At 45.0% G+C, this 12,760-nt stretch overlaps 1 protein-coding gene across 1 annotated transcript in view; it reads right to left on the minus strand.

Moving 5' to 3' along the window:
• LOC122797813 (msx2-interacting protein-like) overlaps positions 1-12,760 on the minus strand; it is a 172,499-nt gene that overhangs the window by 114,080 nt on the left and 45,659 nt on the right. Inside the window, exon 3 of the mRNA XM_044066336.1 lies at positions 872-985. Coding sequence (XP_043922271.1) covers positions 872-985 — 114 coding nt within the window. The remainder of the gene's footprint in view (positions 1-871; positions 986-12,760) is intronic.

The raw sequence follows: 12,760 nt of genomic DNA on the forward strand, positions 1-12,760 counted from the left end.
ATATCGGTCCTTATCTTTGCATCTTTTACTCAAAACTGGAGTCGGGAGTATCAGACGACATAATGTAATTAAATTTTTTACCAAAATAGTGGTGGGCGAACTCCGCCCGACGCTTAATAGTGCGTTTGTTGAATAGAGCACAAAAACGACAGGCCGAGACATCGCGGTCTGGGCCTAAGCAAGGAATGCAGAAGGAATGGAAATCCTTATGTGGTATTTGCTTCCCACATGAAATGCAATTATTAACTTTGTCTGACATCGGTCTGAGGCAAGAAAAGATTCCCCAATGGGGTACTTGGCTTTCAAGAAGACTTCGGCTGAAAAATATTCGTAATCTCAGGAGCTGGCCGACAGGCACTTGCGAACTGCTTCTGCTTCGAGCACCACGCGGCAAGAAAGACTGAAGAAAATGGCATTGGCTGGTTCTTTTATACCTCTGCCGCACTGACGTCAGGGAAGAAGCGACGACATCCGACGCCGGAACTAGACTTTGGAATTCTGCCGACCGAGGACCCGCCTGACGGCAGGATAACCCATCTGTTATGACTGCAGCTGTATGCACGAACATCAGTCTTTTCTGGCTCTCATAGTCCTGTTGAGATTTCTCTCTGTTTTTACTGGTCTTCTGGTTGAACCTAATAAATAAAATAAAGGACAAGAAGCAACACATCCATCCCCAAGCAGAACACTATGTAAGTCAGTGTGTGGGATATGCTTCAAGTAATGCATTTGTTAATTTTAAATTGACAACAGCTCCTGATGTCCACAGTATTATCCAAGCTATGCAATGTTTCATCACTATAGATCATATTCACTGTTTGATCACTTTCAAAGTTAAACAAATTCTGAAAACTTATGGAAAGAAACGTACCTCTACCACAGTCCCAAACTGCGAGTAGTGCTTCTTTAATGTTTCCGATGTCATGTCAGAGGGAAGACTATCCAACCACACACAGTTTGTTGGTCTGCGCCTTCCAAAGCCAAGCTAGGAAGAGAATACCAGCATCTTAAAAACTTTTCATTTTGACAGTTTAACCAGATGAGTTAGACCTCTCCAACTTCAAGGCATACTTACAGAAACGAGCACCATATCATAAAATATTACTTGATGCCAGGTTGCTTTTACTGGCATGACTTGAAAAATGCATTTACTTGTACTTCAGCAAATACAAGACAGACACTAATTACTTTAATTCAACAAATGGTGGAAACTAATGCACTGGGTTCCTGATTAGTTACTAAACAGAGGGTAACCAAAGGGCTAAATAGTTTTGCAAGTGGTTTCCTACAAAGTGTAAGGACATCTTTGCTTCCAGCTGCCAACCTGATTCTGCTCAACTTGTCACTAATCAATTAAGGACTGGAAGAAAGTACAGTTTTGCACCTACCATAAATGGAGATGTTAGAGTGTATACTCTGCTGCAGTCATCACACTTGGGTTATCCTGTCGTCAGGCGGTTCCGCAGTCGGCCCGAATTCCAAAGTCTTGGTCCTGTGTCGGTTGCTGTCACTTCTTCCCTGACGTCAGAGTGCCAGGGGTATACGAGAGGCATCCAACGCCATTTTCTTCAGTTTTTCTTGCCCCAGATGTCAGGTGCCTCCCCCCCAAATGGTGATCAGTAGATAGTACCAATAATAAAAAAGGTGTAGCATAAACAAAAAATCCCTCCAGCTATAAGCAAATACACCACAAAGGTTGTAACAGATTTTAAGGTATAGAAAGGTCTTAGTTAGGTCAGAGGGGATGGAGGGAGGGTAACCTGGACTGCAGCAGGGGATACACTCGAACATATACATTTATGGTAGGTACAAAACTGTACTATGTTCGTGTTACCCTGCTGCAGTCATCACACTTGGGTAGAATCCCAAAGCTAAAGATGGGAGGTGGAGTCAAACAGGGTTAGAGGAGGCTAGAAGGCCCTGCAAAACTGCAGTGGCGAAAGCCAGCTCTAGTCTTAGAGTGAAGTGGTAAGTGGTAATGTTTGGTGAAGGTGTGTACTTAACTCCAAGTTGCAGCTTCCAGAATATCCTTGGTTGGCACCCCCCTGAGGAAGGCTTTAGATGTAGCTGCTGCCCTGGAAGAGTTGGGCCTTATGCTAGCAGGAACTGGTTTTCCATGGTGGGTGTAGCAAAAACGTATGCAATGTCCTATCCATTTGGAAATGGTCTGTTTTTGAGATAGCCTTTCCTTGTGTTGCTGTAGCATAGGATACAAAAAGCTGGCCAGATTTTCTGAAAACCTTAGTTTTATCCAAGTAGTAACGTAGCTGTCTGAATGTCCAAGGAATGTAGGAGTCTTACTCCTTTGTTCTGTGGATTTGGAAAGAAGGTGGGTAAATGGATGGTTTGATTTAGAGCCACACTGGATACCACCTTAGGCATAAAGGAGGGGTTAGTTCATAGAGAAACTCTGTCTTGATGAACAATGAAGAAAGGCTCTACTATCATTAGTGCCTGAAGCTCTGAAAAGTACAGTTTTGTACCTACCATAAATGTAGATGTTCGAGGATCCACATTGCTGCAGTCCTAACTATTGGGTAGTCCGCTGTCCAGTCGGCCCGAATACCAAAGTATATGGCTGACGTCGGTCAGGGCGCATTAGACTGACGTCAGTACGTCAGGGTACTAATGCGCATGACCGACGTCATATCCTCAGTCTTTTCTTGCCCCAGATGTCAGAAGACCCTAAAAAGATAAGGCCAAACATACCTGCACCAAAAATATGTACAATATATACAAAATTACCAGCATATAACCTCACCTACACAACCACCCCTAAACACAGAGGGAAGGAGGGAGGTAAATTGGACTGCAGCAATGTGGATCCTCGAACATCTACATTTATGGTAGGTACAAAACTGTACTATGTTCTTCATTCCACATTGCTGCAGTCCTAACTATTGGGTAGAATCCCAAAGCAGAGGTAAGGGAGGCTGGCAAATCATAAAGAAGCAGGAGCTGACAATATGCCTTGCAAAATAGCTGTGGCAAAACCAGCCCTAGACAGAGTAGAGAGGAAGGTGATAATGCTTAGAGAAAGTATGCACTGAACTCCAAGTAGCTGCCTCCAAAATATCCTTAGTTGCCACCCCCCTTAGAAATGCTGTTGAAGTGGCAGTAGCCCTAGTGGAATGAGGCCTAATCCCAGCTGGAATCTCCTTGCCATGATGGGAATAACAAAATGCAATGCAAAACCCAATCCACCCAGAAACAGTTTGTTTTGACACAGGCTTGCCCTGCGAACTCAAAGCAAAAGAAACAAACAACTGCTGAGACTGCCTAAAATCCTTAGTCCTGCTTAAATAACGCAATTGCCTGTGTACATCTAAAGTATGCAAAATCTTTTCCCCTTTATTTTGAGGATCTGCATAAAAAGTAGGCAAATGAATAGTTTGGTTTAAAGCCACACTAGAAACCACCTTAGGCATAAAGGAAGGATTAGTACGTAATGATACCCTATCCTTATGAAAAATCAAAAAAGGCTCAACCGCCATAAGGGCCTGCAACTCAGAAACCCTTCTTGCAGAAGTAATGGCCAACAAAAAAGCAGTCTTCCATGACAAGTATTTCAGTTCAGCAGTAGCCATGAGGCTCAAAAGGTTGTAGAGTAAGTTTCTCCAACACAAAATTGAGATCCCAAGCAGGAGTAGGAGCTCTACGTGGGGGTCTTATATTCTTTGCCCCTCTAAGAAATTGCTTGAACAAAGGATGTGAAAACAATGGTGGGTCACAATCATAGTGAGCTGAAATTGCTGCAGCATGAATCTTAATGGAAGAGAAAGACAAACCTTTGTCCAGTAACTCAGTAAGATATTGAAGAGCCACACTCAAATTAGGCTCAGAAATCTCCAAATTCGCTGCTGCAGTCCAAAATAAAAATCTCTTCCATTTTTCTGCGTACACTTTCCTTGTACTAGGTCTTCTGGCTTCCATAATCACATTTAAAACTTGTTGAGGAAGTTGAGACCTGCTGTCTTTCAAAACAGAATATGCCAGGCTGTTAGATGAAGAGAGTGAAGCTTGACATTGAGCAGGTGACCGTCCCTCTGAGACAACAGGTGTGGAATCAAGGGTAAAGGCCATGGAGGCTTCCTTACCAGACTCCTCAGTAATGGGTACCAGTGCTGCCGAGGCCAATCTGGAGCTATCAAAATCATCCTTGGCTTGTCTTGTCTGACCTTTAGAAGCACCTTTGGAAGAAGAGGCAGAGGTGGAAAAGCATACACATGAAGATTTTTCCAACTGAAAGAAAGAGCATCCACTTTCCAAGCTGTGTGATGAAATCTCTTTGTGCAAAACTTTGGCAGCTGTTGGTTTAGTGGAGAAGCGAACAGATCTATGTCTGGAGTTCCCCATGACACTGTCAATTTTTGAAATACATGAAGATCCAGTTTCCACTCGTGGGGATCCATGATTTTTCTGCTTAACACATCTGCTAAGGAGTTCTGTGCTCCCGGCAAAAACCTTGCCTGAAGAGTTAGTTGCAAGCTGAGCGCAGTCTCCCATAAAATCATTGCTTGCCTGCACAATGGGTAAGAATGTGTTCCCCCTTGTTTGTTGATGTACCACATGACAGTTGTGTTGTCTGTTAGAATCAACACCTGTCCAGGAAGTAACAACTCCTTGAAAGCCCTTAATGCAAACTGGACTGCTAACATCTCTTTCATGTTGATATGTAGATGCTGTAGTCTGGCAGGCCACTTGTCTTGTATCCACTTTCCATTTAGATGAGCTCCCCAAGCAATGTCTGAGGCATCTGTCGTTAGAATCTGACTCGCCTCTGGCCGGGTCACAGAGAGTCCCTTGTTTAGGTGACATTCCTGAGCCCACCACAAAAATTCCTTTTGAATGCAAGGTATTATTTGAATGACAGTGTCCAAATCCTGGCAGTGCTGTGTCCATACATTTTTGAGATACCATTGCAGCTTCCTCATATGCAGTTTGGCATTGGGAAGCACCAGAATACAAGATGCCATGAACCCTAAGGCTTGAAGGACTGTCCTTGCAGTCAGCCCGGACTGAAGAGATAGTTGATGGAAGTAACTGGAAAGATTCTTTTGTTTGTCCGGGGTTAAAAGGCCATCTGGGCTGCTGTATTCAGTCTCACACCCAGAAAGCACATGACTTGAGAGGGTACTAGACTGGACTTTATTTCGTTCACAGAATACCCTAGGCATCTTAGCACTGCTATGACATATTCCAAATGCTGTAGAAGATCTTCCTTTTCTTGAGCCAGAATCAGGCAGTCGTCCAAGTAAGGATAGATTTGAATTCCTTTTAGCCTGAAGTAAGCTATCACTGGAGCCAGAACCTTTGTGAATACTCTGGGCAGTAGATAAGCCAAAGGGCAATGCAGAGAACTGATAATGAGAATTTCCAGCTCGAAAACGCAGATACTTCCTGCAACTTAGTCTTATAGGCACATGAAGGTAAGCTTCCCTGAGATCTAAAGTTACCATCCAGTGATCTTTGCCCAGCAGAGGTAAAAGCTGTTGTAACGTCAACATTTTGAACTTGGGAATGTCCAGATAAGTGTTGAGGAGAGATAAATCCAAAATTGGTCTCCACGTGTTCCCCTTCTTTGGTACTAGGAACAGGCGAGAATAAAATCCTAGGCCCCTTTCTGGCACAGGAACTGGCTGAATGGCCCCTATTTCGAGCAACAGAGAAATTTGCCTGTGAGCCTCTGTTCTTTGTAGAGGAGGAATGTCTGGCATGCCTTTTGAAAGGAGGCAAGGTATGGAAATAAAACCTGTAACCGTGGTGAATGATATCCAGAACCCATCTGTCTTGGGTAATTAAATCCCAATTTTCTTTGAAAAGAGACAGCCTTCCTCCCAAAGGTGCTGCCAGGCGGGAATGTACTGGCAGCTGAAAAGGCAGGTCATTGGGTCTGCTTACGAAAGGACTGACCCCTGCCCTCACCAGAAGTCTGAGCAGGGGAACTCCCTGTCCTAGGCCTAAAAGAACCTTGAGCTCTGCCCCTACCACGTCTAGACCTACCCCTAGACTGAGAATCATAAGCAGGATAAGTCCATCCCTTAGTAGGCCAATTTCTGCTAAACTTCGGAGGCTGAACCTGCAAAAAATCCTTAACAGTTTGCATAGACTTAGCCTTGTCCTCCATTTTCTTTAAAACTGCTTCCACAGGCGCACCAAACACATCAGACTGTAAAGGAGCATCCAAAATCCTTGTTTTAACATGCTCAGCTAAATTCTGATCCCTCAACCAGGCGTGCCTACGAAGAACAGAACCAGTGGCAGCCACCCTTGAGGAGGCCTGCACAGCATCAAAACCACACTGCAGGGAATGTTTACCCACCTGTTCAGACACATGAACTAAATCCTGCAACTCTTTACATTCAATACCTTCTGCCAGAGCATCCACCTTAGATTTCAATTGTGAAAGGAGATAATTCTGATATTTTAACATGTGAAACTGACAATTCAACGCCTCATGGCTAAAGTGGAAGAAGTATACACTTTCTTTCCCCATCTATCCAAAGCCCTTGCCTCTTTATCAGGAGGAACAGGATTTTTAACAACAGAGGCCTTCACACCTTTAGGCCCCTGAGAAACAGTTTCCGGGTCTGCCCTAGGACTCTTAAAAAGATACTTATGAGCTTCAGGCACCCTATAGTACCTATCCGGTTTAACTGGAGCAGGAGGCAAAGAATCTGGATTCAGGGAAGCCTCTGCAAAAACATCTTCCACCACATTCAGAACAGGAGGTATAGCTAAAGGCCTATGCTGGGGTAAAAACAAGAATTCCCTAAGCCTCTTCCTGGAGTCAGAGAAATCTTGACCTTCCCATTTAAAATGCTCCCTCATGGAATGCAGAGTCTCTGAAAATGAAAAATCCTCAGGAGGAGAAGCTGAAGGAGTAGAATCATCCACATCAGAATCAGAATAAGGAGGATACTCCTGCAAGTCTTCAGCCGAAGACTCAGAAGCCTCCGAACATTGCTCAAAACTCTCAAACTCAGGTTCCGCCCTAGGCCTCTTATCAGGAGGGGGCATAGAACCCCTAATCATAGTAATTAAATCCTCTGCCATTTTAAGCATATGTTTCTTAGGCAAAGACCCTGAAGCACTAGGAGAAACCCCCACTGAAGCTAAACTTGGCCTGCCTCTCAAAGAAGCCTTGGAAACAGAAGGGGAGGACCTAACCACCTTAGGAAGAGAGGGAAGAACAGCCACCTGAGAAGCCCCCTCAGCCTGGCCTACTTCCTGAGAGGACACATCTTGTAACAGTAAAGTCTCTCCCTGAGACTCCAAAGAAACTCCTGGCAGAACCTCCGGCTCCACTGAGCCTTCTAGAGAACCGACGTCCAGGACTGTCGGTACTTCAACTCTAGGTTTTGCTGCTTTGTCCTTGCGCTTCTTGGCCGAAGCGGGCGTCGGAGCATCCGACGGCATTTTATAATTACAACGCTTCCCAAAAACTAACCTGGCACAGTCTAACCTCCTCTTAATAGTGCGTTTGTTAAATCTAGCACAAGAGCGGCATCCAACAACGTCGTGCTCAGGCCCTAAACAAGGTATACACAAAGTATGGTAATCCCTATGAGGTATCTGTTTCCCACAAGAAATACAGTTATTCACTTTTTCTGACATCCGGTTAAATACTGAGGCAAGAAAAAACCAAAATATTCCCCAACGGGGTACTTAGCCAACTTTGATTCGGTCTGAAACCCTGACTTCAGAAACTTTCAGAACGCCAACCTGCACTCGCAAAATTGCTTCTGCATCGGACCATGCGGCAAAAAAGACTAAGGATATGACGTCGGTCATGCGCATTAGTACCCTGACGTACTGACGTCAGTCTAATGCGCCCTGACCGACGTCAGCCATATACTTTGGTATTCGGGCCGACTGGACAGCGGACTACCCAATAGTTAGGACTGCAGCAATGTGGAATGAAGAACATCTCTTCTCGCTGAAGTAATTGCTAGCAGCAGGGCAGTCTTCCATGATATAAACTTTAAGTCAGCTGAGAAAGCTGGCTCAAAAGGAGGTAGCGTAAGTTTTTCCAGAACAAAGTCGAGGTCCCAAGTAGGTGTTGGTGCTCTCCTGGGAGGCCTTGTTTCTGGCCCCTCTGAGAAACTGCCTTAGGAGTGGATGTGAAAATAAGGGAGGATCCGTGTTGTAGTAAGCTGAAATAGCTGAGGCGTGGATTTTAATAGATGAAAAAGAAAGCCTTTTGTGTAGCATCTCAGTTAAATATTGCAGAATCTGAGGTGTGTCAGGCTGAAGGGTATTTTGGCGTTTAGCTTGGTTCCAGGCGCAAAACCTTTACCATTTGTCCGAGTAGGCTTTCCTGGTGCTGGGCCTCCTGGCCTCCAGAATAACATCCATAACAGCTTGTGAGAGAGGAGCTGGCTGGTTGCTTAGGTGATTTGCCATGCAGCCAAGTTTAAGGTTTTGAGCTGACTGTGTAGAATTTGATTGTCTTGTGTGAGCAGAAGGGTAATTTGTGGTAGAATCCATGGTGGGCCCTGGGCCATATTCCTTAATAGTGGATACCAGTCCTGGCGTGGCCAGTCTGGGGATATGAGTATCGTTCGTGGTCTCCCCTTTCTGACTTTCAGAAGCACCTTTGAAAGAAGGGGCAATGGAGGGAAGGCATACACTAAGGTTTTTCCAACTGAAGGAGTGCGTCCACTTTCCAAGCTTGATGAAGTGTCCTTGTACAAAATTTTGTTAGCTGATAGTTTTGGGGGCTGGAAAACCGGTCTATGTCTGGGTGGCCCCATTTTTGAGTTATCATTGCAAATACTTGTGGATCCAGTTTCCACTCGTGGGGATCCATGACGTTTCTGCTGAGGTAGTCTGCCAACGTGTTTTTTCCTGGCAGGAATTGAGCTTGTAGCTGAACTTGATAAGCCTGTGCTGTGTTCCACAAGGTCATTGCTTGCCTGCATAGAAGGTAGGAGTGTGTACCCCCTTGTTTATGTACCACATTACTGTGGTGCTGTCCGTCCTTATTGTAAGCTGTCCTGGATGTAAGAGGTTCTTGAAGGCTGTCAGAGCATTCTGTACAGCTAGCATCTCTTTTTGATTGATGTGCAGATTCCTTTGATCTGCAGTCCATATGCCTTGAATGCACTGTCCTGCCATGTGTGCCCCCCCAGGCATAGTCCGATGCATCTGTTGTCATAGTCTGCCTGGCTGGGGGCAAGGTGAAAGGCTGACCCTTGTTGAGGTGACATGCCTGTGACCACCATAGAAACTCTTGTTGAAGGCAGGGAATGAGAGATCTCATTGTGTCCAAGCTGAGGGTGTGTTGAGACCATACGCTTTTTAGGTACCACTAATTTCCTCGTGCAGCTTTGCAAATGGTATTAGTAGTATGCAAGATGCCATGAAGCCCAAGGCCTACACAATTTTTCTTGCAGGGAGTTGGGTCTTTGTTGCCATTGTTTTGAAATATTGAGTCAGTTGTAGTTTGTCTGGCGTCAGATAAGCCTTCTGGGCCGTTGTAATCAAGCTGGCACCCAGGAATGTCATTTTGTGAGGGTACTAGTTTTGATTTCTTTTCGTTTACTGTGTACCCTAGGCAACTTAGAAGATGTTTTGCAAAAGTCAGATGTTGTAAGAGGATGTCCTTGCTTTCTGCTTGGATGAGGCAGTCGTCCAGGTATGGGTATATTTGAATTCCTCTTTGTCTGCAGTATGCAATTACTGGTGCCAGGCATTTTGTGAAAACCCTGGGTGCAGTGGATAAGCCAAAGGGCAGTGCAGAGAATTGGTAATGGGTTGAACCTGCAATGAAACGGAGGTATCTTCTGCAATTTTGTCTGATAAGGACATGCAGGTATGCCTCCTTGAGGTCCAACGTTACTAGCCATGCTTTCTTGCCTAACACGGGAAGAAGCTGCTGTAGTGTTAGCATCTTGAATTTGGGTACTTGTAAGAAGGTGTTTAGAATTGAAAGGTCCAGGATTGGTCTCCAGGCATTGTCCTTTCTGGGGACTAGAAAGAGTCTTGAGTAAAATCATTGGCCTTGCTCCAGTGTAGGTACCAGTTGAATTCCTCTCATGTCCATGAGAGCTGTAATTTGTTTTTGTGCCTCTGCCCATTGATTTTGTGGCAGGTTTGGCATTCCTCTTTTCTTTGGCAAAGTGTGGAAATGGAATCTGTATCCTTGTGAAATTATGTCTAGGACCCATTTGTCCTTTGTGACAATGTGCCAGTTATCTGAAAAAAGTGCTAATTTTCCTTCCAAGGGAGCTGCCAAGAGAGTCTTGCTTGGCCATATGAGGTTTAAGTCATTGAGTTTGCCTTCTAGTAGTTTGGGCCCTGTCTTCTCCCATCTGTGTTACAGTGCCCCCATTGCCAAGGTTTGTAGTGGGTTTGTGGTTGTCCTCTGCCTCTTGGACGTCTGTATTTACCCCTCTGTGGTTTGTCAGTAGCTGGAAAGGACCAATTTTTTTGTTGGCCAATTTCTGAAGAAGAGAGGGGGCTGAACTTGTAGAAAATCTTTGACCGTCTGCATAGATTTTGCCTTATCCTCCATTTTCTTTAAGATGACTTCTGCTTTAACTCCAAATAGGACATCCTGCTGTAAGGGGGCATCTAGAAGCTTTGCTTCAACATATGCAGGCAGAGTTTGTTCCTTTAACCAAGCATGCCTACGTATAACAGACCCAGTAACAGCTGCTCTACAGGAAGCCTCCAAAGAATCAAATCCACATTGTAATGTACGTTTGCCCACCTGTTCAGCGGCATGTAACAGATCCTGCATTTCTTTCATTTCGGATTGTTGAAGGTGCGTGTTCATTTTTTGTCTTATTTGAGACATTAGAAATTGCTGGTATTTTAGCATGTGAAATTGACAATTTAGTGCTCTCACAGCTAGAGTGGCTGAGGTGTAAACCTTTTTCCCCCACCTGTCTAGTGCTCTGGAGTCACTTTCAGAGGGTACAGGATTTTTCACCATAGACGCCTTAGCCCCTTTTGGACCCTGGGAGATGGTCTCTGGATCAGCAACAGGGCTTTTATAAAGGAATTTGTGGGAATCAGGCACTCTAATATCTGTCTGGTTTGGCTGGAGCAGGAGGCAGAAAATCTGGATTTAAACTAGATTCTAAGTAAACATCATCCACAATGTCAAACTGGGGGGATAGCAAGAGGTCTGTGCTGGGGGAGTAAAAGAAATTCTCTGAGCCTTTTCTTAGAGTCAGAGTAGTCCTGACCTTCCCAGTGAAAATGTTGCCTCAGTGTGTAAAGTTTCCCCAAAGGAATAGTCTTCAGGGGGAGAAGCTGAGGGAATGGAATCCTCAGCATCAGAATCTTCATAAGGGGGAAAGGAATAATCTTGGTCCTCAGAGGAGCCTGAGGAAACAGACACTTTATCAGAGGAGGCATAATCTTCCTCTAGGCCTTTTGTATGGGGGGGGGGGTTGGGAACCCCTGATTAAAGAGATCAAATCTTAAGCCATTTTAAGCATGTGTTTTTTAGGCATGGGGCCTTGAACTGGAGACTGAAGTGTAATCTTTTTTTCTTTTATTAGGAGTCTTGAGCTTAGGATACGTTTTTATAGTAAGCGTCGGTCTGAAGACACCTTCAGAAACCGAAGGTGTTTCTGCAGCACCGACATCTCTTTCTGCAATGTCTTCGGTAGGGGCTAAAGAAAATGGCTGCGTCGGCCTAGTACTCTCCGCCAAAGGCTCCGAAGCGGTCTCTGGTTCCAGTTCTGCAGTAGCCAGGGTCTGCGTAGGAGCCTCATTGAAAATCGGTGAACCGGAGACCGGCCCAGCCGAGGCCTCGGAGTTTGGCTTGGGTCTAGGCTGCCTGTCCTTATCCTTGCGTTTTTTGTGCACTCCGGTAGTCGGTTGCTCCAACTACATAGTATAGTTACATTTTCTACCGAAGTAGTGTGCGAAATCAAAGCGTCTTTTTATAGTATGCTTATTGAACCTAGCACAAAAGCAACAACCAGAGACGTCGTGGTCTGGGCCTAGGCAAGGTATACAATAAGAATGAAAATCCTTATGAGGTATTTGCTTCCCACAAGAAATACAATTAACTTTTTCTGACATTGGTCTGAGGCAAGAAAAGTTTCTCCAACGGGGTACTTAGCTTTATTGAAGACTTCGGATCAGAAATTCGACTTTGAAAATCTCAGGAGTTGGCCGACCGGCATTTGCGAACTGCTTCTGCTTCGGGCACCGCACGGCAAGAAAGACTGAAGAAAATGACGTCGGATGCATCATATATCCCCCTGGCGCACTGACGTCAGGGAAGAAGCGACAGCAACCGACGCCGGACCAAGACTTTGGAATTCAGGCTGACTGCGGGACCGCCTGACGGCAAGATAACCCAAGTGTGATGACTGCAGCAGGGTAACACTATGAACACCTCCTGACATAACAGACCATAAAACAACCTCCAGGTCATGCTGCTAAAAGCTAAGAGTTTTAACATGAAACTGCACTTACTGGTAGTCCTCTCCCTGGAGAAAGTACACTTGTGTACACTTACCATAAATGTAGATGTTAGAGTGTATTCACTGTTGCAGTCATCACATTAGGGTTATCTGCTTGCAGGAAGCCCTCAGTCGCCTGATTATTAAAGTCTTGGGTCCTGCGCGTCAGTTGCTCTCTCATCCTCCATAGCGTCAGGTAGTCAGAGATATAAAGCATGCAGCCGACGCCATTACATCAGTTTTTCTTGCCCCAGATGTCAGGTGCCCCATAATGGGAAGCAATTATATACAAAGTTACACCTCCTACAAAAAGCAAACAAACCAGAAGG

Source organism: Protopterus annectens, chromosome 3.part1 (assembly GCF_019279795.1).
Source record: "Protopterus annectens isolate FY-2018-M chromosome 3.part1, PAN1.0, whole genome shotgun sequence".
Classification (NCBI taxonomy): domain Eukaryota; kingdom Metazoa; phylum Chordata; order Ceratodontiformes; family Protopteridae; genus Protopterus; species Protopterus annectens.